The sequence below is a fragment of the Engystomops pustulosus genome, chromosome 5, assembly GCF_040894005.1.
Source record: "Engystomops pustulosus chromosome 5, aEngPut4.maternal, whole genome shotgun sequence".
NCBI lineage: Eukaryota > Metazoa > Chordata > Amphibia > Anura > Leptodactylidae > Engystomops > Engystomops pustulosus.
In genome coordinates this window covers 32,394,102-32,421,095 of record NC_092415.1, presented here as the reverse complement: position 1 = coordinate 32,421,095, position 26,994 = coordinate 32,394,102, and the positions used below count along the sequence as shown (strand labels likewise).

Sequence of the window (26,994 nt, the reverse complement as noted above, 5' to 3'; positions counted from 1 at the left end):
TTCCAAGCGATCTGCGCTCTTAGGCCCGCCCACCAGCCAATCACAGGCGCCTGCCAGGCGTGACGTATTAGCGGTGGCGGAGCAGGGGAAGCTGCTTGCAGGACGCGACATCTGCTACCGCTGTTGTTGTCGGTGCGCGCGATGTCCGGGAGCGGGGAGCTCGGCCCCGCCAGTGACTGCTCTCACCCGGGACTGAGGCGTGCAGCATGACGCTGCAGCTGCTCGCATCTCATGGCCGCCAGGCGCTGGGCCGCTGGGTGCACGGCCGGGAAGACGCGCTGCTCGGGATGGAAGAGGACGGGCGCCCGCCGCCGCCACCGCCTGCGCAGGACGAGCCGTGCTCGGGGCTGTGCTGGTGCCGGAGCCTGGTGCTGCTGTGCGCTGTGAGCGCAGTGTGCTGCGCCTCCCTCACCCTGGCCCGGCACTACCTGAAGGACCTGCTGGTGTGGGTGGAGAGCCTGGACAGTCTAGTCGGGGTGCTGCTCTTCATCGTGGGCTTCATCCTGGTCTCCCTGCCCTGTGTCTGGGGCTACATCGTCCTGAACGTGGCTGCCGGCTACCTGTACGGCCTGGTGCTGGGGATCGGACTGGTCATAGTGGGGGTGCTCATTGGCACCTTCATCGCCCACCTCATCTGCAAGAAGCTGCTCACCCACTGGGTGCTGGCCAAGATCGAGAGCAGCCAGAGACTGGGTGCTGTCATCCGTGTGGTGGAGGGGGGCAGCGGGCTCAAGGTGGTCGCCCTGGCCCGTCTCACCCCCATTCCTTTCGGGCTCCAGAATGCTGTCTTCTCGGTAAGTGTGTGCGGGACTACAACTCCCAGCTGATGGTGCCAATAATAGGGGTGGGGGTTCAGAGCATTACTACTGGGATGTGTTTGAGGGACTACAACTCCCAGCTGGGCGCCAATACTAGGGGGGGTCACAGCATTACTACTGGGATGTATTTGAGGGACTACAACTCCCAGCTGAAGCCAATAATAGTGGGGGGAGTCACGGCATTAATACTGGGATGGGGGCACACAGGCAATAATCACTGCTGACCCACGGGCTTCCCCGGACCACAGGATGACACCTGTGAGGTTACGTGGCCACATTGATGGTAGTCAGTGTCACCGCGTTGTCATGTGTGTTATGGCGCCTGAGTGTGACATTGTCATGGATGTGACTACAAGTAACATGTCCCTGCTTCTGTACATATCTATCGTGTCAGTGGAATTATTAGTTTAAAGGGGTGTTCCATTTTAGATTAGATCCACCTGCGCCCGAATGATGATGAATCCTAAACACTCAATGATCAGAGATCCATGACGGATAGGTCACCGGTATCTGAAATAGTTAGGATAGGTGCGAAGATCCCCCTTTAAAACACCAATTGTAATGTCCAGAATCTACAAGGCACGGTGTAACCTTGGCCTAAGGTCGCCATTTAGAAGTTCTTGTAGAACTACAACTCCCATCACACCGGGATTGTAGTTGCTATTGGTGGCAGAGAAGTTCAGACACTACAGTCGCCCATACACGTTATACAGTCGCCAGGTCTATCACGGCCGACCTCCCCTATAAACGCAGCAGGGCTTTTCTCATCCAGAAGTGTGTGTATAAAATCTGCAGCGGATTACAGTGTTGTGGTCATGCTGCACACGCTGGTTTATACACAGAAATTTTACAATGCTGGGGATTTTACAATCTTCAGCATGTCCATTATATGTCAGGGTTATATCAGATCCAGCGGAGAGGAGAAATCAACTTGACTCCAAAATCTGCCCTGAATCTGAATGAATTGGCTGTGCCACAGATTTCCTCTAGATTTACTGTAGCGGAATGGTATGGATTCTCTGCACCCCTGTGTAGCTAGTTAGGCGCATGCACCCGCAGGCACGCACTTGGGCGTCCTCTGTGATCGCACCCTTAGGTCAGGATGATACAGCAGTGACTGCAGGATGGGTGGTTGCTGACCCCCCGGTGATGTACAGTAACAGCTTTGTGTGGCCGACAAAATCGGGTGCAACTATATATGTATTTGTTCACACAGTTTACAGATCTGAAAGTTAGAAAGTTGTGTGATCGATCCTAGAGATTTACGGAGCTCAGTAAATCCATGATCCCAAAATATTTTAAACCGCTTTGTATCTGATGCGTCAGGGCGTCTTTCGCTTATGGATGCATTTAGTAAGGGGAGGTTAAAGGGAACCTGTCAGCAGGGACCTCATTTTCACTAAAGACAGGTTACAGAAGCCCATTACATCTGCAGTGCAAAAATGTCTTTCTGCTTTCTCTAAGGCTATATTCACACGAACGTATGGGGGACGTATATACGGCCGACGTATATACGGCCGATATACGTCCCCCATACACTCCTATGGGCGCACGGCACCCTACGGGAGCGGTACGGTGCAGCACACGTGCGGCACCGTACCGTTCCGTACCCGGGAAAAAGATAGGACTTGTCCTATCTTTTCCCGTAATACGGGGCCGTGCGCCATAGGTTGCTATGGAGAGGGGCGGGGGTGAGCTGCGCTCACCTCCTCCTCCTCTCCCCGTGCACTGCCGTTGCCCGCTACGGTACGGTACGGGCGGGCAACGGCAGTGTGAATATAGCCTAAGTATTTGCATTACAATATAATTGTGTGTTATAACTTACCTTGCACCCTGACAGAATCCTCTATGACTATGTAGTCCCACAGGTTTGTTTTTGGTTTGGATGCATTTCAAAAAACAACATGTGACTTGTCTGTGCCGCACACCCTTCAGTTTTTTCCCCCACCCTTGTGCTCCTGTACAGCTCCTCCTGCCTGCTCCTACAGAGCTCACAGCCTTCTGAGTCGACATCAGTGGGGGAGAGAGGAGCAGTACAGGAGCACAAATGTGGGGGCCAAAAACCGAGGAGTTTGCAGCGCAGACAAGTCCCATTTTGTTTTTTGAAATGCATCCAAACCAAAGCCCAACCCTTGGGACTTGACAGAGGATTCTGTCAGGGTGCAAGGTAAGTTAGAACACACAATTATATTGTAATGCAAATGCTTAAGAGGCAAAAAGATGTTTTTGCACTGGCAGGTGTGATGGGTTTCTACAACCTTTCCGTAGTGAAAATAAAGTCCTTGGTGACGGGTTCCCTTTAAGTTGATGAATTTATGACCCTAGGAGGTGACCTGGAATGAAGGAAGGGTCTGTTGCACTTATGTCTCATAAAACCTCACCGGACAATTACTTGTATTCCACGTGAAATAACAATTCTGACAAGTTTATTTTTTTTTTCTTAACACTTTGTTGCTACATTCCTCACCACCAACTGGGAGTGACCACCATGGGGTGTCCCAAGGCAGTCTGATCTACCGAATGAGCGGTACATGACCATAGTCGATCTGTTACTCCTGGACTGTGCACTGGGAAGATTTCACGGACAGACTGCGTCCTTAAGGATGGGACTCCAAGCATCAAAGTAATATATTATGCCGGAAGTCCCTTCTTCACCAGGCAACGGCAGTGCTGAATTATAATAATGATCACAGCAGGGATGAATGGACTCCTCATATCAAATATTACCTGTGTTATACAATGCAGGGACCCACACCACAACTGTTCACGCCTACTTGGCAATTTACTCAAATTCCCAGAAGGAATAACAAAAGCTGATCCACAAATGTAGTTTTGTACAGCAGTTACTTCTATAACTCAGGGGGGGTGACAGGTGGTCTGTGACAATACTTGTAGATTACCCTAGGGCTCATTCCCACTCCACGCACTTTTTTTTTTTGTCTGTCAGGAAGTTTCATGGTGTTTTTGTGAGAAGTAAGTGGTTTTCTTCAAGTCCCAAATATTTGCAGACACTTCTGCAACAAATATGTTCTGTGTAAATTTACCCCGGGGGTAAAGTTCACATGACGGAGATTAACCTTCACGCAAATGGGGAAAAAAAAAAATTACAAAAAGGACAAATCCGCTCAGGGGGAGAAAATCTACAGCTTTCCCTTGAAATGAATGGATCTTGATACAGATCTTCCAGGTCGACAAAAATATTTGTCCAAATCCGCAAAGAATAAAGATATAAACACTGTAGAATTTCTGATAAATTTTTTTTTTTACTGGATTTTATGTAGGAAATTTCCGTTGTGATTTTTCTTTTTTTTTTTCTCTTTGCATCCTCCTGTCTCCTCTGCCCAGGGCTTAGCACTCGCTCCGTCTATAGAGACCTTTCGGTTGCCCTGTGCTCTGTATGACGTGATGTATAAGACTTCCTGAAGACAATGGCTCTACATTCCATGTGTCTGGATGAGCCCCGGGGCTGGAGACCCATGGAGGGTAATGTTTGCAGGAGATCATTTTAACAGCTGAGGACTTTTATTTAGCTTTGTATACAACTTTTTACAATGAAGGAGATTTCACCTTTTGGAACAATGGTAAAAATTTTTCCACAATCCATTTTAGGTTTAATACAAATAAATTAAAACTAATAAAAAAAATTAATAAAAATAAAAACTTCACTTCTATGGAAAGTAATGTAAAGGTATTCTCTATTAACACTGCTGGGTAGTTCCCAGTAGGGTGAATATGGTCTTGTGTTTATTAGGTGGTTTGGACCACTGCTTTTATTAAGTGCTCCGAGGGGCGTCACCAGAGCCTCTCTGGCTATTACGTTCCCTATCGGTCAATTCTCCCCCCGCCTCCCTGCTCTCACGACCATAACACTCTTTGAGGAGGGAGCAGTAAAGGAGGGAAGAAGTGTTCCGATGGGGGGGGGGTCGTTGTAATAGCCAAAGACCCTGGAGCCCTGAGCTAATAGTAATAATAGTAATGGTCCAAATACGTCAATAGATATAGGGCTATATTCACCCTGCTAGAAGCTACCCAGCAGCGCTAATGGTGAATACAGCGCCATCGCAGTGGTAGAGCTGACCGGAATATCTCCAGTACTATAACTCACAGAACAGAATGAGATCCGAAAAATGAGTCTATTATTACTATAATATTAGGTGGATTTATCTCACCCCACAGATCACGCCACATTTGGTGTAGAATTTCACTAGAACTTGGCGTAAATTTCAACATCTGAAGTGACGCTCCCCTTCCAACTTCTGCAAGCGACTCGTCTCCGGCAAAAAGTGACTCTTCTCAGTTCATTTGCATATGACTTTACAGGCTTTTTTTTAATAGATAAAAGGGCAAGTTTTAACTTAAGTACTCTAAAGGGTTGTCCAGAGTTTGAAGAACATGGAGTCGCCACCTTTGTCCACAGGTTGAGTGTTGAAAAGGAGATAAGGATTTTTAAACAAAGATCACATACTTTATGAGGCTTAATGATCCGTTGCTTCTGTTTTGACTGCGTGGTTCTCCCATACAGATTATATTGGAAGTGACTGTAGTAGTGAGGTGACGTGTGACTTCATTCCTCTATGGAATACGGGTCACATGGCTCTGTAGCCTGAAGCGGAAAACCTCTTTAAACATGGAGCGTCTTCCATGGTGAATGATGACTGAGGAGCCTGTGCTTTAATTTTCTGGCATGTAATAGTCTACTGACATGTATGATGGGTAACCGCATGCTGGTCACGTAAATTGTTTTTTTTACACTGTTAAGTGCTGCTATTCATGAACTTGCATTAAATGAGTTGTGCAAATGACTTTGAGCCTTGTAGAAGTTAAAGGTGCAGGGTGCCGGCTGAGGTGAGTAGAAAACCTACCTCTGCAGGGTAACACTCTCAGATGATTACTCCGGGATGGAATTCCGGGGGTGAATCCTGCGCTTCCTATTCAGCGAGGTAGTGCCAAGTTTTTAGGTGCCCACAGCATCATGGATAAGTTGGCACCAGTCTCTACACAGAGCTTTGTCTTTAAAACAGTTTTAACCCCCTCCTGCAATTCACTGTAATAGTATGGCGCTGCGGTAAGTGCAGTACTATTATTTTGAGTGCAATACCCAGAAAAGTATAACTATACTTGAAGAAAAAAAGTATTATCTGGATTCGGTGCGGTCACATGGGGCGTTTACAGTGCATTTAGAAACGCAATGTCTAGGGGCGCGGCTTATAAATTAAAAATCTTATAAATTAATTCAATTTAAATGTATTAATTATTTGTTTAAAAAAAAAACAAAAAATGGATAATGTAGTGATACATAGTGAGATACAGTAAGCACATAGTCTAGTGGATAGAGGATAGAGACTTTGGGGGTCATTTACTAAGGGCCCGATTCGCGTTTTCCCGACGTGTTACCCGAATATTTCCGATTTGCGTCGATTTTTCCCTGTATTGCCCCGGGTTTTTGGCGCACGCGATCGCATTTTGGCGCATCGGCGCTGGCATGCACACGACAGAAATCGTGGGGCATGGCCGAACGAAAACCCGACTGATTCGGAAAAACCCCCGCATTTAAAAAACCGAAAGTGTCGCGGAGCTTGCACTTACCTTCATCCAGGATAGGCCGGTGTATTTGAGTGCGTTACGATGCTCTTCAGCGCAGCAGCGCCACCTGGTGGACGTCAGAGGTACTACCTTAGTGAATCCTGGCTGGACCCAAATCCACCGCAGAGAACGCGCCGCTGGATCGCGAATGGATCGGGTAAGTAAATCTGCCCCTTTGTGTCAGGGGAAGCCCTTTGAGACGTAGAAACACCATATATGGACAGATGGTGATATTTCCCTGATGACGTGGTCCCAGCTCTGCAGCTAACCCGACACATCTATACAAAAGATTCCCTGACCTGACACCTCTATACAAATGATTCCCTGCCCCATGTCTCCTCTGAGGAATCCCCTGCAGACAGATACCAGGAGTCTGTACTACAGCACAAGTCTCTTAGTACCGAAAATGACAGAATCCCAGTTTTGAACTCTTTTGAGTATGAAAGTATTGAGGTTTCAATGCATTATGCAACCCTACAATTATATCCAGCTTTTGACAGCGCCACACAATTTGTGCGGGTGTCAGCCTCTATGTTACTGCTTTAACACCCATGGACTGGAGACTGTGGCACAACAGGGGGGGGGGGGCAGATTCTTTCCACGGCAGCACAGGTCTGATGAGTGCCCTGGGGCTGCCTAATGCCAGGTTACGTCAGATCCTGTCGCTGGCAGGATCTGTTCATGCATCAGCATGCTGAAACCGTTATTCTACCCTGCAATACAAACTTCATGTGTGTTTTTTTATTTTTTTCTATGATTTATCTGCAGTGTCTGTTGATTCTGTTGATCAGCAGCAGTGGCAGCGCAGTAGCATCTGAGAGTTGTCTTACCTCCTCGTGGCTTTGCGCAGTGCCTCAGAAGTGTCTCTTGTTCCATGTGTACTTTGCCTTTCCTCTAGACAGCGTCCTCGTCGTGCAAAGGTTAAAAGACGTTTGTTACGCAATTAGTACTTTGTAATGAATCGCAAAGGTAACCGTGGCAACTGACGTGATACATTTCCGGCATCTGCTCTATATGTAGAATGCAACAATGTCTTACAGAATATTAACGTGAGAATCTGTAATAAATGATGTCCGGACGACCAGTATTTAGTGTCTATGATATTTCATCTCTCCGGACATCTGTATACAAAACACTGAATGTTCTGCAGTCTTCTGTGACCCAGAATTGACGGCACATTCTCCGCATTAACAGCTACATCTAATCTAAGTCATATTGCTGTAGGTGGCTTGTTCAGAGTACAGTGTAGGGATGGCGCCAGGGATCTGTATCTTAGTAGGAGCTGAGCTGCAGTTCCCCGACATGGCCTGTATTTAGTGGATGGAGCCCTCTGGTACTCACTTACCACCACAAGTATGAAAAATTCATGTATGACCTGGGAAACTCCTTAATGGAAATCTACCATCATAAACCAGGGACACTTACTCATAGATCCAGGCACTTTGTGTAAATCTTCTTTATTTGTTATTCAAGGCCTCCTTTCTAAAATCAACTTTTTAAATTATGCTAATGAGCCAAAAGGGCCCCCACAGGAAAATTACCGGAGCTGCTCCTAGCTTTAGCTTCACAGGCTGTGCAGGAGTATTTCCCTTCCCACTGTGTGAGATTAAATCTCGCAGAGGGAGGGAAGACAGTGTAGCAGCCTTTGAAGCTGCATCTAATTAACCTACCGGTATGTTTTGGAGTGGGGAAGAATACCGGAGGAAACCCACACAAAAACTGAGAGAACATACAAACTCTTTGCAGATGTTGACCCTGGGACTTCAACCCAGGTCCTCAGCGCTGCAAAGCTGTAATGCTAACCACTAAGCCACTGTTCACGGCGGTTCATCTGCTACAAGTACTTCCCTTGGGAATGCAGTATTCTTCTGTGCTGCTCTACCGACACAGTGTGAATAGGGTTTTGAAGACCATAACACTTTTGTGCTTTAAAGAGACTGAGAGTCATTTACTAAGGGCCCGATTCACGTTTTCCCGACGTGTTACCCGAATCTTTCCGATTTGCCCCGATTTCCCCTGAATTACCCTGGGATTTTGGCACACGTGATCGGATTGTGGCGCATTGGTGCTGGCATGCACGCAACGGAAATCGGGGGGCGTGGCCGAACGAAAACCCGACGGATTCGGAAAAACCGCCGCATTTAAAAAAAAAAAAAATCTGTCGCGGAGCTTGCACTTACCTTCACTCAGCCCGGCTCGGTGTATTCCAGTGCGTTCCAGGGAACTTCAGCGCAGCAGCGCCACCTGGTGGACGTCGGAGGAACTACCTTCGTGAATCCCGGCCGTACCCGAATCCACCACAGAGAACGCGCCGCTGGATCGCGAATGGACCGGGTAAGTAAATCTGCCCCAGTGTGTCATTTTGCAGGTAGTCTCACAGATGATAAAAGAGAAGACTGCGGGTTGATGGAGGGCAGGAGCTCTGCCATAACATAAGCTGCCCGTACACACTGGGTGTAGACGAGGGCCTGTTTTGCATTACATGGTCATTATATCCTATAATTTGCTGCCTCCTTCGTTTTCCGCTGGAGCAGACGTATCGACCTCACTCTAGCTCTGTAACGTTAGGATTGTTAATGTGATTTACTTCTCTTTATTAGCCTTTTGTTCCTTGTTGTACAACCTTGTTTGTTCTTTTTTTTTTTTTCTCTCTCGTCTCTAATGAAAAACGTGCTGACCTTTCAGCTATCTGTGCGGCTACACCGCTCCGTATGGTATGTGGCTTCTCTAATATAGGATGACAAGTTGTTTCCCTCCGAAGATCTAGTATGTAACGGCTGCAAATCCAATATACATGAAGAGGTTGTAGGAGGTCGGTCAGCTGTAAGGCAGCCGCCAACTCTTCCCAATGTACGAGGGAATGGACCTGAGATGCAATACTGCACACGACCCATGGACAGGAGTGGCGTTGCTTCTGCAAGATCTAAATCACACCTCAGACTTAGTCGTCCTAAAAAGGAAAAATTATATTTTGCACCAAATTAATTAATTTTCCTCTTGGGTCACACACAAGCACGGCACATACAGCTCCATTCATTCCCACACTTGGTTCTGCTACATCTATTCATTCACATGAACACACTCCGTAATGCCACACATAGACTTTTGCACAGCTATATACACACTCACAGGAACACACTTTGCACTGCTATACACACACACTCGCGGGAACGCACTCGGCACTGCTATACACACACACTCGCGGGAATGCACTCGGCACTGCTATACACACACACACACACTCGCGGGAATTCACTCTGCACTGCTATACACACACTCGTGGGAATTCACTCGGCACTGCTATACACACACTCGTGGGAATTCACTCGGCACTGCTATACACACACACTTGTGGGAACTCACTCGGCACTGCTATACACACACTCTCGCGGGAACGCACTCTGCACTGCTATACACACACACTCGCGGGAACGCACTCTGCACTGCTATACACACACACTCGCGGGAACGCACTCAGCACTGCTATACACACACACTCGCGGGAACGCACTCTGCACTGCTATACACACACACTCGCGGGAACGCACTCTGCACTGCTATACACACACACTCGCGGGAACGCACTCTGCACTGCTATACACACACACTCGCGGGAACGCACTCTGCACTGCTATACACACACACTCGCGGGAACGCACTCTGCACTGCTATACACACACACTCGCGGGAACGCACTCTGCACTGCTATACACACACACTCGCGGGAACGCACTCTGCACTGCTATACACACACACTCGCGGGAACGCACTCTGCACTGCTATACACACACACTCGCGGGAACGCACTCTGCACTGCTATACACACACACTCGCGGGAACGCACTCTGCACTGCTATACACACACACTCGCGGGAACGCACTCTGCACTGCTATACACACACACACTCGCGGGAACGCACTCTGCACTGCTATACACACACACTCGCGGGAACGCACTCTGCACTGCTATACACACACACTCGCGGGAACGCACTCTGCACTGCTATACACACACACTTGCGGGAACGCACTCCGCACTGCTATACACACACACTCGCGAGAACGCACTCCGCACTGCTATACACACACACTCGCGGGAACGCACTCTTCACTGCTATACACACACACTCGCGGGAACGCACTCTGCACTGCTATACACACACACTCGCGGGAACGCACTCTGCACTGCTATACACACACACTCGCGGGAACGCACTCTGCCCTGCTATACACGCACACTCGCGGGAACGCACTCGGCACTGCTATACACGCACACTCGCGGGAACGCACCCGGCACTGCTATACACACGCACGCACACTCGCGGGAACGCACTCGGCACTGCTATACACACGCACGCACACGCACGCACACTCGCGGGAACGCACCCCGCACTGCTATACACACACGCACGCACACTCGCGGGAACGCACCCGGCACTGCTATACACACACGCACACTCGCGGGAACGCACCCGGCACTGCTATACACACGCACGCACTCTCGCGGGAACGCACCCGGCACTGCTATACACACGCACGCACACTCGCGGGAACGCACCCGGCACTGCTATACACACGCACGCACACTCGCGGGAACGCACTCGGCACTGCTATACACACGCACACACACACACGCACGCACACTCGCGGGAACGCACTCGGCACTGCTATACACACACACACGCACGCACACTCGCGGGAACGCACTCGGCACTGCTATACACACACTTCTTACCATGTCCCAGCTCACAACTTCTTTTCATCCTAAAACTTGACAGCATGAGGATCTTGATTGATTCAGTAAGCATGTGATCCTGACAGCACCCTAGGTCATTGCATGTTACATTTCGGGCCTGCAGGGAGAAGGAGAGCAGTGTGTAGGCTTTGCTTTATAAAAGATTGGGTGAAATGCTCTGTTAGCTCTTCACCTGATCTCCAGGGCGGCGGTCAGGAGAGTCCGGCAGTGCTGGATTCTCCAAACATTCGGACTATAAGAAGCAGAAGAAAGCAAAAAGTCCCCGCACTCTCCCCTTTCCATGAAAACTCTTACTGCACCTGCTACACAGATTCCCAGTTTTTGGGCATTGTACAGTAACGGCAGATGATACCACACACTTCTCCAATCCAAGTCCCTGTAAAGTATCTGTATATCAGGTACCACTCGGCATGAAGACTTTCTTTTTATCTTCTTTATGAAAGTGTAAGCTGTAATCTTCTCAGCAGTATGAGGTGACTTACACCCAAGACAAGTTCCATTAGCTGTGTAATCCGCACAATCCCGGCTTTACGTGATATCACTTTTCTGGATAGCGGCGTAATTACTTCTCTCGTGAACTTTTATCTCTCCAGTTATGGCGGCGGTGTCCCGGGCCTGGGGTTATACTGCCGTGTAATAAGGGACTGTTCCGATTCCCTCCATTGATATCTTTGGGCTTTGCTCATTTTCATTATGAGTCGTCTACTTTTACATTTTTGTTTTTATCTGCTCGTGTATCTTTCTTATGTTTTATTGTCTAGGACAGTGGTGGCGAACCTATGGCACTGGTGCCAGAGGCGGCACTCGGAGCCCTCTCTGTCGGCACCTAGGCCATCACCCCAGCATGAAGTTCACCAGACAGGACTCAAAGAATCTTCCTGCAGAATCTTCCTACAACTATAGGCAAATTTGCCCTCCTCCTTTCAACTTTGTTGGTGTCTTTAGGATGCTGAACGACTGAAAGTTGTCAAAGAACAAGGAGAAATAAATTACTGATTAAATTGCTGCGCTGGCACTTTGCAATAAATAAGCGGCTTTTGGTTGAAGTTTGGGCACTCAGGCTCTAAAAGGTTCGCCATCACTGGTCTAGGAGAAACAATGTAATCCACCCCAGGGGCTAAACATGAAGTCATGTGACTAACAATATTTAGTTTTCGGAGCTCCTGGGGGATGACCTGTGATGGTATGTGCTTCTCTACGGGCAGCACCTGACCTACAAATGTATCGCCCGCAGGAGTCTCTCGTGTGACGCACAACTATTCCAAAAGTAATGACGGAGACTTTACAAGTTGTTGTGACAGAATGTCTGAAATACCTAGCGCCACATTTAACCATTTATATAGATAGATTGAACAATACTTTTGGGACGTGGTGATACCCAACATGTTTTATTTTTATTTATTTATTTTTGTTACTACAGTATAGCAGTACACGGTATATTTGCTGATCTGTTACAATGGGGCACATTTTACTAAAGGTCCGAACGCCGCACTTTCGTCCATTTAGCCAAATTGCCCCGGGTTTAAGGCGCACACGATCGGATTGTGGCGCATCGCCGCCGGCTTGCATGCAACACAAATCGGAGAGCGTGCCAGGGGTTCAAACTGATGGTTTTGGACAAACCGCAGAATTTAAAAACGGAATTGCGTCGCAAGATCAAGCACTCGCATGCACCAGGAAGAAGGTGAACTCCGGCGGACCTCGGCGCAGAAGCGACAGATGCAGGAACTCGGGCGCACGATGTTAGTGAAATGCGGCGGACCCGAATTCTCGTTGTACAACACACCTCAGGATCGCTACCGGACCAGGTAAGTAAATCTGCCCCAATGTCTTCTTATGGAGAGGGGTCACCCCTACTCCTCTCCATCGTGCACCGGCGGATGCCCAACAGGCCACGGCCCCTGCGGGCATACGTTGGTGTGAATCTAGCCTAAGACAGCTACCGGCGCTCACCCCTCCTCCTCCTCCTCCTCCTCTCGCACGCTGATGTGTGCTCGTCTGGGCTACGTTTGTGTGAATGTAGTCCTGCTAATCTCATGGAGATGCTCTCTTTTTTCTTTTCCCAGACAACCTCTTTTTAAATTAAATTTTGGGACACATTTGGGGTAGGCGCCACCCATAAGGCATTCATCTACTCAATTGCAAAGTAAAGTAACAATATCTTACAGCTAAATACAAGGTTGTTTGAGGCTACTAAACCATAGGACGTAAATCTATTTTTTCACAGTCCTGCTGCTATTAACAAAACAAACAAAATCTCCATGGTCAATACCTAAAATGTGTAAACTCCCTTTAAAGTACATAGTGACAACCCCTTTAGGAATGCTGATGCTATAGTCAGCGGTGACGTCCACTGCAGGGGAAATGTAGTATTACATGAGTTGTCATTTGTGAGTCTACCATATCGGGAGCCCCCCATACTTTGACCCATAGAGCGGGGTGCAGAGTGCAGGACCAGGGGAAACCAAGTTGGAGATTATTTGCACTTTTTTGTTTTTCTTGTGGAAAGAATAGTCTCCTCTTCTTCTCAGTATAAAACCTTCTGTAAGATTCGGAAAGAAGCAGATAAGACGTTGGCAGAAGACCAGACTGATAATAATTGTATATTTTATGAGCCGGCGTCTAGCGGTGAGTAACAGATCCGGGACAATCTTCTCGGTGTCGGCCGCGCAGCTCATCTCTGGCGACAGGACAGAAGTGAATCTGGGATTAGAACAAGGTGTATCCGTTATGGTGCCGGCCCGACCTGTTCTACCACACTCTGTATCCAGGCCGTTACCTTGTAACTCGCTCTATTCAGTGACTTCATTGGTTATTTGAGCGTCTGGAGGAGCAGACTGTGATCCGGGAATCGTGTAGGATGTGAAGACGCCGTCGTCTTATAAACATTTGGACACTTGTTTCCTCCTGTGTATGAGAACGAGTCTCCTCTGTTCTCCGTCACCTTTTAAACTTCCGATTCCCAAACCTGCCAGATCCCTGGGAACATTGCACAATATCCTAATGGAAAATGGTTTTAACCCTTTATCTCTGCACTTATTTTCCACGTTAATGCCCAGGTTATTTAAAAAAAAATTTTTCCTGTCAATGCCTTCTACAAGCGATAACTTTTGCATTCTTTGTGCACCATAACTGTGTGGGGTCTTGTTTTGGATGGGATGAAATGTAGTTTTTGGAGGGTGTTTCATATGGCCCACTGTTGAACATATTAACCCTTTCTTTGGGGTATATTTAAAAAATGAACGAAAAATCTGATATTGGTTTTTTTGTAATTTTCTGCATTTATTGTAGAACCTAAATAATGCAGTTTGTGGTTGCGTTGAATATACTTTATTTGTGTAATGGATGATTCAAAGATGTCAGTTTGGGGTCTTTGGGGACTTTTTTAAATTAGTATTTATCCCATACAACAACCTGTAGATTTTTAGCCTTGCTTGGAACAGGTGTGGAAGTACATAATGGGGCACATTTACTAAGAAATTTGGAAAGTGCTATTTCCGTGTATGATGGTTGCAGCATGCCCCCTAACTTGTCGCATGGAGACCAGCGCAGATGCGCCACAAAAGGGCTGCGTATGACACAATAGTGACACAGACGCTTCTTGCATACCTGTGCAAGCCATTTTAGCCTAGAAGAACATGCACAGTACGACAAAAGTGCAATGTAAATGTGCCCCAATGTGTTTGACTTTTTTAGTTTTAGGTTTTTTGTTTTGTTTTCTTTTCACTTTGTATTAGACTTCATTTTATGTTTTACATAAACATTTGTATTTTTTCTTTTTTTTTTTTTTTTTCTTTTTAAATTTCTGTGCCCCACAAGGTGACATTGAATGGAGATCCCATAAACCGGTCGTTTGATCTGGCATGGCCTAATAGAAAGATACTACAGATAGCAGCCAGTCTTGTGGAGGACCACTGGAAGTCCCATAGACTTTAGACTAGGCTCCGTCTATGGTCTATTGACTTCTATGGGGTTAATGGGTCAGCTGAAACCCAAAAGTTCAGTGCGGGTCAGGGAAATTTGTCATCCACCATTCTGCTTATTTCATGGGGTCTAATTACCAAGACCCACTTGGATAATCCAGGTTTTCCCAATTTTGTGGGTTGCGGATAAAATATTTAATCTACCATTCATCTTTGTTGGGTTCCTGTGGTCTACAAGGGCACATTTTGTGTTATTTGGTAGATCTAGAGTCGCCTGCTGTTTTGAAATGCAGCTGCCTCCTGACGACTAACCCCTTGGCACAGCTGTCACGTGCTGATATGTTGTAGTAATGGATTGTAAATAATTGACTAGTAATGGACTGCGTGCGAAAATAGAAGACCATTCCATTAGGTAACATGAAACCATGAATTCTGGCCCTCGAGTAATCATAGCTCTGAGACGACGATGCTGTAAAGCCAATACACAATTACAACTCGTAACATGTCTTGGCAGTCTGCAGCTTCTTAATATTAACACAAAAAATTCTATTGTATTTTAAGCTGAAGTCAACTTTGTCAATAGATAAAATAGTCGTCAGCTGAAATTCAAACCTTTCTGTCTCCATGGTAACAGACTGCAAAGTTAATCCAATGTAGTCTGATTTGGCAATCGCACTCCTTTCTATGAGCTCATTTTTAGACATCCATTTATAAGGTTAACAAAAGTTAAGATACAGATGGATAACGGTATGTGTCGCATCCTATCAGTGTTCTGGCCTCTGTCATGGGATCCACCATGGTAGTGGTCGGGTTTCCCGGATGGATTTAATAAATATGATGAGTTTTCTTTCTATGTGTTCTCGCAATCCCTGCTGATTGGTCGTGGCTCACAATGACTCAAATAAATTTTGAGCGTGAATCTGGGCATAGACGAGCCGCACTCTGCGGGGGTCGTAATAAATCGGATGCCAGTCTGTGAGCCGCTGTCCTTGGCACCTTCATTCATCTCCTGGAAGCCAGGCGTTGGTAATGTGCTGCTAGAATATGTGCGATGAGTGGGTTTCTGGTACATGCAGATCATTACACCTTGGTAAATTAAACTTTAGTTGTTCATGGGAGTCATCGGACTGGCTCAGTCTATGAGTTGTGCCTCCTGGCATGTGACTAATTCTTCAAAACCAGTTTTGTGTAAACGTTTTCTATTTTATTTAATACTAAACGTATGACTCGTAGAGCTCCCCTGCATTAGTAGCTCCGTCTCGTTGAGGCCGGCTGCACACCAGCGTATGTTGAACCTATCCCACGGACTGCACAGCTTGCACAGGACGGGAGGCCTTGCATTATGCAAATATTTATTTAACAATGTAACCGTTCATACCGTGCCGGTGCTGCAGTTCTGCATGAGGATAGACTTCCATCCTGTGTATGGTGTGCAGTCTGTGGGATCGGGCCGATATAGGGATTGGTTTTCTTTGGGGATCGGGGTCGTTTCCTTTTTAAAACCATTCCAGAATTCCTCCCCAACCACAACCTTTTAAGGCCACAAATCCTTAAAGGTTTTTTTTATCTTTTTTTGATGTGTAAATTAACCTGCAAGTGCGACGTGGCCCCAATTTATCAGATTTTCCCAAAGAAAGTTCTGAGACCGACACAGGTTAACAGAACCGGTCGCAACTTTTTAACACACAGCCCCCTACAATTTCCCTTTTTTACTTCCCTCTTTGTAAAACCATAATCCTTTTTGGTTTTTGCATTTACAAAGCCACATGAGGGCTTGTCCTTTCTTATTCTGACACCTTTTGCTTTTTTATATACTTGGGTGTAAGGAGTCATATTTTTTGTGGGATGAATCGTCTTTAACTTTGACTCCATTTTGTGAGAAAAATAGGGGATCATTTATTTTGGGCTTTTCTCATTTTTTTCCTCTTATATTTGCAACTTTTTTTGGCGCATTTGCAGAAAAATTTGACTTTTCCACTCGCCTAGCAAAGTTAGATGCAGAAGAATTTAGCAATGCTGCGCCGGTTATAGCTTCACATTCCAGACGTGGATGTATAAAAATGGTGCAATTTTGGAGCAGATCGTGGTTAAAAGTCGTAAGCAAACTCCAGTCCTGATCTGCACAGGAAAAACTTTAGAAGGGATCGCAGAAAAGCTTGCAACTTTTTAATAAAAAGTTACAAAAACCCCATAGACTCGGCTGTTTGATATATCAACCTCCTAAGGTAAATCAAACAAGTCTAAAACCCAGGAAAAAAATAAGATGCTCAAATGTCCCACAAAATCTTTTTACTTTGGTGTAAGAGGTCTTTTTTTTTTTTTTTTTTCAGGATGCGCCATACAACCTTTTTGATTTTTGATTCAAACATTTGGACTATTTCTGTTAGTGTTCACCATATAGATGTATAGATTTTGATATTTTGGAGGATGGTGTTTTTGATCCTCCTTAAAGGACATCTACCACCAGGATGAGGGATTGTACACCAATCACACTGACATACTGGTGTGTGCCCCCTCTGGCAGGATCTGCTCTTCTTTTAGCTTCTTAGGACATTTGTTTTTTACAACAACAAAAAAATCCTGCCATAGACGGCACACACCAGTATATCAGTGTGCTTGGTGTACAATGCTTCATCCTTGTGGTAGATGTCCTTCAATAACGACATAAGATATCCTGTGAACGGCTGATGGTGGTTAAGGGGGTTAATTGAAGCTGTCAGGTTCCCTTTTAATCTCCATGACTGTTAGTTAACACTATCTGCTTTTTCTCACGGTCAAAACTGCTGACAGACTCCTTTTTAGCATCTGGTACTTTGAGCATTGTGCCGCTATAGTATTACCCTGTAAGCAGCTCTCCCAGGTTGACATCTCAGCAACCCCATTGTGATGACTTCAGGATCCTGCCGTAATAAGATGCTGGCGCTGCTGATTGTATTTTGAGCGTTTCAATCCAGCAGTCTGGCCCAGAGAACACTGCGAAATTTAATTAAAGATGAAGCAAACACGCACTGCCAGAAATCTCCGAGACGCTGCCAGGAACCGCGTAATTGAAATAATTGAAATAAAGAAAAACTCTGAGACGACCCAACTTATTACAATTCAGTACCATTATTTCTATTGGAATATTTTTGGAGACAAGAATAGCTCCCGTACTTATACTGTGAGACGGCATAAAATATCCCTTTAAACTCCTTTTGAGCGTGTTATATGTGGGGATTTTGTTGTGGCAGAAAGGCCTACATATACAGCACAGGGATTGTGTGGGTGCAAACTACTGCCGGCTATGGTGCCAGAAAGAGCCCTCTTCTAACATAACAGCTACCGTATTTTTCGGACTATAAGGCACACAAAAAATCCTTTGATTTTCTCAGAAAGGTGCGCCTTATAGTTCAGTGCGCCTTATATATGAACCGTATTTACAGACAACAGCTGCCTTGAACTGTGCACAGGTCTGCCACCTGCTGGTCATTCATCCTTATAATCAAGTGCGCCTTATAGTCCAGTGCGCCTTATATATGAACCTAGACATTTAAGCAGGCATTTATTGATGGTGCGCCTTATAGTCCGAAAAATACTGTAATTCCTGTTTAAATGCAGCGGGCAAAGGCAACGCCGTGGTCTTGCATAGTCCCTCTCACTGGAGTCATCAGGAACGGGGTGGCAGTACAGATCTAATCATCATGGTAGCCAGGAATCTCTCTCCGGCTCCCCAAGCCTTTCTCGTGGAAAGTTCTGTAAGGATCTGCCCCAGGCAGATAGATACAGATCAATGGCAAAATCCCCATATGCTGCAATACAGTTGTATTGTAGTATATGGTAGGAGAGATCAGGCCTCTTAGGGATCAATTATCCTAGGGCAGTGATGGCGAACCTTTTAGCGGCCGAGTGCCCAAACTGAACCCAAAACCCCCTTTATTTATCGCAAAGTGCCAACCAAAAATGAAAGCTGTAACTTATTGCTCCCTGTTCTTCATATTTACCTCCTGAGGACAGCAACACAGTTGAAAGATGGAAAATTTTCATAATTTTAGCTTCTTTCCAGTGTCCCTCTGTACACAGAGAATTGTGGGGACAGCAGGAGGTCCTCCAAAGATAATTCGGCCCTGTCTACTCATTCTCCCTCTTGCTACAGTCCCAAATAACGAAATAAGTATCAGAATATTACTGAAAGCAGCATCTTTTAAGTTGCTTGGAACTGGAGGAAAATTCTTTGAGTTCTGTCTGGTGTGCTGGGGCGATGGCCCGGGTGCCCACAGAAAGGCCTCTGAGTGCCGCCTCTGGCACCCGTGCCATAGGTTCGCCACCACTAACCTAGGGGGTGCTAAACATACAGTAAAAAAAAAAATTAAAAGTTCAAATTGCCCATTTTTCCCTAGAGCACAAAAATGTAACAAAATCATGAACATGTCTCGTCACATCCCAATATGCTTGCTCTATAAAAATACAAAAATGATTTTACCTGGTGGTGCACTCTGTAACGAAAAAAAAACATGTAAAAATTCCCGCTTCGGCAACAATAATTGAATAACAAATAGATCAAACAGTGGTGCAGCCCCCAAAATGGAAGCGATGAAATGATCAGCTCGTCCTGAAAAAGACACCATACACAGGTCCGTACACCAAAGTATGCAAAGGTTATTGGACTCAAAACAAAGGTTTAATTTTTTTTCTTTATGAAAAATTTCCTTTAAAAAAAAAAAATCACAAACTTTTATATAAATGTGTTATGTTTGTGATTGTTCCGACCCAAAGAATAGGGGAGGTACTCAGAAATGGGGCACATGCATTTTTGTAATTTCATTGCAATTGTACATTTTTTTAGAAAATAGGCCTTATTCAACTCTGCAAACGAAAATATAAAAAACGTAGGGATTTTTGAGAGTGTAGCAAAAAACTGCAACACAAAAAGGCATCGGAGAGAATGGTTTACTTGCCTCCATGTCTGGTTGTACTCCCCTAGCGCCCGCTTCTTGGTACGTAGAAGTATTGAAGTGTTTTTATTCTAGTGATCCAGTCACCTAAAAGGACTTCAATATTAAATGTTTTAAAATAAAACACAAACCTCTTGTTCTGCATTAAAACATTTTTATGTCAAAACAATCACAAAGGGAAAAACGGAATCGTCTCTAGCGACCTGAACAAACACTTTTTACGCAATTTAACCTGCATGGCAAGCGCCATATTAAAGAACACAATGAAAACCATAAACTAAAAGCTAGAAAACAGCATGTTTACACCCACATAGTAGCAAAGAAAAGATCAATGTATCCTCTAAAATACCAGTAACCTCAGGTGACCTGTCAAAGCTGTGCAAAAATAGTGAAACATTACTAAGTAAACAAATAAAAGTATATTTACTAATGTTAAAGGGAACCTGTCATCAGGAGCTGTTTTTCTGGCTCCGCCAAGTCCCTTGTGCTAAACCAGGGACACTTAAGAAGATTACCAGTCACAGTGCCTGGATCTATGATTATATGTTATCAATCGCCTCCTTCCTTCTAAAATCAACTTTTACAATTATGCAAATGATCCAGAAAGGCTCTGCAGTGGCCTTACCAGAGCCCCGCCATTCCACAGCTTCACCTGATGTTACACTGTCACCGTATTCCCTTGGTCCCTCAGCATTTCCCCCTCCCACTGTTGTAATCTCACAACAGCATAGTCTGTGAAGCTACTGCATGGAGAGGCTCTGGTAACGCCCCTCAGAGCCCTTCTGGCTCATTGAAATGTTGTTTCCAGAATTCCCTCTTTTATTTGAAATCTTGCCTGTTCACCTATAAAAATAAATAAAAATTTCTAGTAATGTGACACTCTGCTTAAGGGAGATGACTCCATTTTAGAAGCTGAAGCGTGGCATCTGTCGATCACGTGATCATATGGCCTTTACCCCTTGCACTACATAGGGCTGATTCAGCGATACATGGTATGCAGGCAGTTAATAAGATTTGTGATTTTACTGTGATATTTTTTTTGTATTTTTTTTTTTTTTTATTCATTTACATTTTATTTATTATTATTTATTATGTTTTTTTTTCTTTCTCTAGATCACAGATCTCTCATTACCCAACTACCTAGCAGCATCTTCGATTGGACTATTCCCGACCCAGCTGTTGAATTCTTATTTGGGAACAACGTTGCGTACCATGGAAGATGTCATTGCGGAACAGAGTGTTAGTGGATACTTCATATTCAGCTTACAGGTAGCGTTCGCTCTTCATATCCCACAGATGTATGACTTCAGGTGTCGTAGATTTTAGGAGCCGACCACAGTTTCCCTTTTAAAGTGGTCCTGAAATTAAAAACAGGAAATTACTGTAAGGATTGTTTTCGTCTAGACTTTTTAAAGCCACATAACTTGGTTGTAGACAATGGGACAAGATCTTAAGGTGGGGGGAGGGGGCAGCAACACTAGATATGGCAGGATAGCAACACTATGTGGATTATTTATGTGCATTGGCCATATATACGCAATAAATTTTCTTTATATTCCACTGCTATCCCATGGGCTCTCCTGTGTCAAGTAGCCCCACTGATGTTGACACCAGGAGAGAATTACCCCTGATGATAGTGCAGGAAAACTGCATAAAAATAAACAAAAAGGCCATAACTTTCCATAATCTTCATGATATACAACAAACTACAAACATCCAATACTACACTGAAGCTTCTCCTCCAGACAACCTCTTGGAGAAAAGCAACCTGTTCTTTGGGAACATCCTTATTTCCTAGAGGATACGTGGTTCTCTTGAAGGGGTTCTCCAGGAACTACTATTGATAGTTGGATAGACAATTAATATATTTGTGTACTCAAACCAAGATTGCATTATGGATCAAGTGTCTCATGGGGAGGCTGTGACTTGCTACATTGTTGATGACTTGGGTCCCCTACCACAAATGTCAACAGTTTTGGGGGTTAGGTTTATCCAGGGGAATTTGGTATATTTGTTTGTCAGGTGCGGGCTGACCTACAAATGCTGCCATGTTCTTATGGGACTTTGTTCAGGGACAATCATTGACCTGTGTAAATGGACCTTCTGTAGAGGGTTTGATGTAGACCACAGGTGTTAAACACAAGACCTTGCGGGCCAATGGCCTTGTGTTATCTGACCCATCTCCCTGTCCTGATGGTCAAGCCTCCGGTACTCTGTTACTTGCCTTTCTCCACTCCCCCAGAAGAAGGAGCCGTCTTTTCTTTGGTGCTTTGAAGGGATCGTTAAAGTGAGGGGGGGAGGCTTCTGTTGCCCACTGTTTAAAGCCCCCAAGGATACCGCTGCAGAAAAGAGGGCGCCCTAAGGAGGGGTTTATGGAAAAGAGGGCGCCCTAAGGAGGGGTTCATGGAAAAGAGGGCGTCGTTAGGAGGGGGCTTGCTTAAAAGAGTGAACCATAAGGACTGGGCTGTGGGGAAGAGTGAACCATAAGGTGAGGAGCTTTGAAAATCAACTGTTGGCTACTGTGGGAAAGACACTGTGACTATTGGCTACTGTAGGGGCACATATTTATTATGTGGATATCTCAGGTTATTTAACAATACGCTCAGCCTTGTGGTTGCTGTGCAATGGCTTCTTGTAATAGTAATGCTGTATCCTGGAATACTAAACCATTTGTTCGACTGTGAAGGAGTAGATACATATACGCAGTGATGAAATTACATTCGGCCCTTTTAAGGCAACCACTAGGCTGATGTGGCCCAGGAGGAGTGTGACTGATCTAGACAGCCCTGTAGGTTTAACGTTCTGCCTTCATCTTTAATCTTCTTGTTCCCCTTCCTCCACAGCTTGTGATAAGCATAGCACTGATGTTCTATGTCGTACATCGGGCACAGGTGGAGCTGAATGCCGCCATCATGGCCTGTGAGATGGAGCTGAAGACCTCCCTGAAGGGCAGCCAACTTAATGGCGGCAACTCTATTTTCTGCAGCAAAAGAACCTTATTCTCTATGGGTGGGATCAACATTGTATGATTTTGGCTCAAGCCGTGCAGCCTTTGTTATTGCCAACATTTCAGAGACTTTCCCGAACTAAGGAAGACTTTTGGGCGCCTCCAGAACTTTCCAATTGGACCTTACGTGGTTGACCTTATTTGTGAGGACGCCCGGTCAGGATCTCCATGCTGGCAGCGTCCTTGGATCTTCACGTTGTGTGTGTGCCATGGCATATACAATGCACTTTTCCTGCACAGCTCTTAAGAACAATTGTCATGGCCGATTTATTTATTGATGCACATAGCAATTTCATACAAAATGAAGAAAACTTGTATAAAATGCTAAATTATCTTTGTGATTTCATGTTTTGTTTTGCATTTTATAGTATCGTTAGGGGATCATTGCACCTAAAATATAGGTGGGGACCTAGAAAACCTTTTTCAGAAATCTGTATATAAAAGTCCCAGTCAAGTTAAAGGGGAGGTCCATTTTAGGAATATCTTTATATTTCATTTTGTTTCATTTCATCCTGAATGAGAAATTGAGCCATTTTACAGATTGGATTAAAAAAAAAAAAAAATCTTTTTCTGTCTACAGCTCTAATGCAAAGACATGCGTCTCCATGGTCACAGACTACAAATAAACACTGTGTAGTCTGATGCTGCGATAACGCTTCCATTCATCTGTCCTGCTTCTCTCTTACATATTATATACACGTATATATAATTGAGACTTTGATTTGATTGATCTAGAGGGCAGATGATCAGACTACATGTAGTCTGTTTGTAGTCTGTTGCCATGACATCACAGTAGCCTGCATTGGCGCTTGAAACATAAAACAATAGTAATATATTTTTTTTTATGTAGGATATTTGTAAAGCTGCTTTAACACTTCATTTACAATACAGATGGAATAGATTTCGAGGGTGGACCTTCTCTTTAACTTTGTGATTTAGGATGGGCGGAAGTTACCCCTGTGCGGAGTAGCCGTCCTGTAATCTAACCACGTTGGATGAACATGATGTGGAAACTTTTACGTACATATTTATGAATGTTTTAGGTAGGACTTTTATATAAAGTCATTTCTGTGTTCGGTTTATAACTTCTTTTACTATTTGCCTAGATAGTGTTTGATAACCACAGGACCATTTTTATTGTCCTAAGGAAACAATTCAGAAGACCCTCCCCATCCCCCACACCCCTACAAAGTGCTCTTAAACCAGTTGTGTTTTGTTCACGCTTTGAGTTCCTTAGATACAACTGGAGTATGTTGCGGGTATAAGCCATGTTTTGTATCAAGGGCTAGATTCACAGATAGTTGTCGTATTATCTAAAAGGGACACATTAAAGGGTTTGTCCGGCCTCCACTAGTATCCGCTACTATATAATTATGGAAGGTGTAATACCAGCCTTGGCAATCTCATGCCCCTTCTCGAGTCGATGAAACCACATGATTGGCGACTCCCGCCTCTAGTGGTGAGGCCAGGAATTGGCTGTACTGATCACATGACACATTATCACATGAATCTGCAAAAATGATGACCAATGGAGAACCCAGGCAATTCATTAGGACACCAGCAGGGAATTGTTAAGAGGTTACATTTTGTATTTAGTACTTTTTATAGCATTTTTTTTTTTTTTTTTGGTGTAGTGGGGCTGGACAATCCCTTTAAGGTTTCGTGCCTGTTATAGAATGTCTGTATAAGATCGCTTTGGCTCTGAAATGTAAAAAAAAAAAAAAGTGATTTAATCCAGAAATCTAAGTATACAAAGTTCTAGTAGAACCCATCAGAAGAGGCCTTGGAGTAAGTGGGGCAGTGTGTAAATAAATGGGGGGCTAAGAAAACGTTGTCTTGAATTCTGGACACTTAGGAGGTGAAGTTTTGGGTGGTCACGATGACTCTGATTAACTTCGAGGTATTTCTTGCCCTGCTGACACTTTTTAGACTTGCCATCTCCTCGTTGTGTGGGACTCAGTTCCTATATGGTACATGGCAATCTGTATTTTAGGCGTCCTTTTATTCTATTTTTATGATGTAGTTGTAACGCTATTGCATACTTATAAGTGAGGTACTTAGACAATACGTGTGGAGAAATTCATGGAGATGAGCAGATCTCCAGATTTTAATGCTGGACCGTCTGCAGCGTGAACTATTGAGTGGCCTTCGAATTTTTTATGCCAATTTATTTTTGTTTCCACGTGTAATATAAGCTTTAAATCGAGCCATCGCTTGGAAATTTCTGTTTTAACGTTTGCGTAAAGTGTTGCTTACCCACAGCGGAGGGAGTCCCCTTTGAAAGATCTCTGTAAAATTTGACCCCGCCCACAAAATGGCCGCCTCCACTGTGTGTAAGGCAGACTCGTACATTGCTGTACGGCGTCTGTTCCACTTGCTTTGCACATTTTGTCCATATTGAAGGCGAGAACATCTGCTAAACTTGTATTCCGAGATGTTAATATGAACTCCCCCTTTTTTACTCAGGACTTTTTTGAAATGTGAACTTTTCATGACCGTTCGGCTCCAGTTCAGATTTTAAACTATAATTTAACAGATGTGTTGAGTGAAAATTGGAACAAAAAAAAAAAAAAAATTCTTCCTTTGTCAATGCTATAATTTGTGTATTCCACATAATGAGCCGGGACCAAGGGTAAAGGATAAAGTTTGTAGAGAAACGAGGTCGTTCATTTCATTACAGAATCTGCCAGATATGAGAAATGTTCGTGATTTCAAATGATTGAATAATATGACTATATTTGTTTACAGTTTCTTGTTGTATTGTTTTCTTTCATTTTTCTTCAAATTAGCTAAAATCTAAAGTATGACATCTGTATCCATAACAGCCCATTGTACGAGTTTTATCCAACGTTTATAGCAGTCTGAGACACATTTCTGGCGCACGCTGCACTAGGCATCATGTGACACAAATTAGGGGACCGTGCGCCAGATGTATCATACAAAGTCAGACATAAGTCTGTCGCACCCCCTATGTTAAAGGTGCACCATGGACCCATTGGATGGGAATTTATTAAGACTAGTGTTTAAAACATTGGTCTTAAAGGACATCTACCATTAGGCTAATGGATTATAAACCAAGTACACTTACATGCTGTTGTGTACCCCCTTTGTCAGGATCTGCTCTTCTTTTAGCTTTTTATGCCTTTTTGTTTTTAGGAAAAAAAGTCTTCAAAATGAGCCTGAGGGGCTCCATGCACCATAGAAGTTAATGGAGCCTAGAGTCCCTCAGGCTCATTTGCAAAGCTTTTAAAGCATATGTTCTTAAAAATCGAAGGTATAACAAGTCAAAAGAAGAGCATATCCCTGATACATGCGGCACACATGTATGTAAGTGTATTTGGTTTATAATCCTTGATCCTGATGGTAGATTTCCTTTAATAAATTCGCCCCCAGCTTTGGCTTCTTAGGAGATTCAGGTGCCAGTTGGAGCTTAGACCAGGTCTGATCTTGTGGAAATCACTACTATAACAAATGCAGCAGGCTGGGCATTCAATCCCCCCCCCCCCCCCCCATAATGGCCAAAGTGGCGTGCCAGGCAGAAAACAGCCAAAACTGAGATTTATGGGCCTTCTACAATCCACCTCCTGTCTGACCCAACACAGACTTATTGGAACAATTTTAATGTTATATTGTGTATTCCATTGTCTCTATAAGGCTACCTACACATGAATTTTTTTGCAATTGCAGTTTGCAGACAATTGAGGGATTCAGTCAGACAGGAAAAGGACCTGCTCAGGCATTTGGCTCGTAAATGGGACCTTGGACACTATTGCCGTGTTCGTAAACCGTGGGGACGTGTCCTAACCATTGAGACAACAGATCGCATATGCCAAAAACCACGTTTGTGTGTAGGAGGCCTAAAACAGGGCAACCAATCAGGACTCAGCTTTCATTTTCCCACAGCTGTTCATAAAATTAATGCTAAACTGAGATTGGTTTCCATAGGTATCTAGAACGGTTTTACCTCAGAAACTTG

At 44.7% G+C, this 26,994-nt stretch overlaps 1 protein-coding gene across 1 annotated transcript; it reads left to right on the top strand.

The window, feature by feature from the left end:
- The first annotated feature begins 34 nt into the window (after nucleotides 1-34).
- On the top strand, nucleotides 35-25,663 carry TMEM64 (transmembrane protein 64). The gene is made up of 3 exons (XM_072151552.1): nucleotides 35-794; nucleotides 21,125-21,280; nucleotides 22,855-25,663. The coding sequence occupies exons 1-3, from the start codon at nucleotides 207-209 to the stop codon at nucleotides 23,038-23,040; spliced, it is 930 nt and encodes a 309-aa protein (XP_072007653.1). The 5' UTR covers nucleotides 35-206; the 3' UTR covers nucleotides 23,041-25,663.
- Nucleotides 25,664-26,994: the final 1,331 nt, after the last annotated feature.

Bases quoted from the DNA above. Each gene is read 5' to 3' on its own strand.
- TMEM64 (XM_072151552.1), top strand. From the start codon at position 207: ATGACGCTGCAGCTGCTCGCATCTCATGGCCGCCAGGCGCTGGGCCGC. The intron at 795-21,124 runs GTAAGTGTGTGC...TTCTTTCTCTAG, and splicing joins TCCAGAATGCTGTCTTCTCG to ATCACAGATCTCTCATTACC. The intron at 21,281-22,854 runs GTAGCGTTCGCT...CTTCCTCCACAG, and splicing joins ACTTCATATTCAGCTTACAG to CTTGTGATAAGCATAGCACT.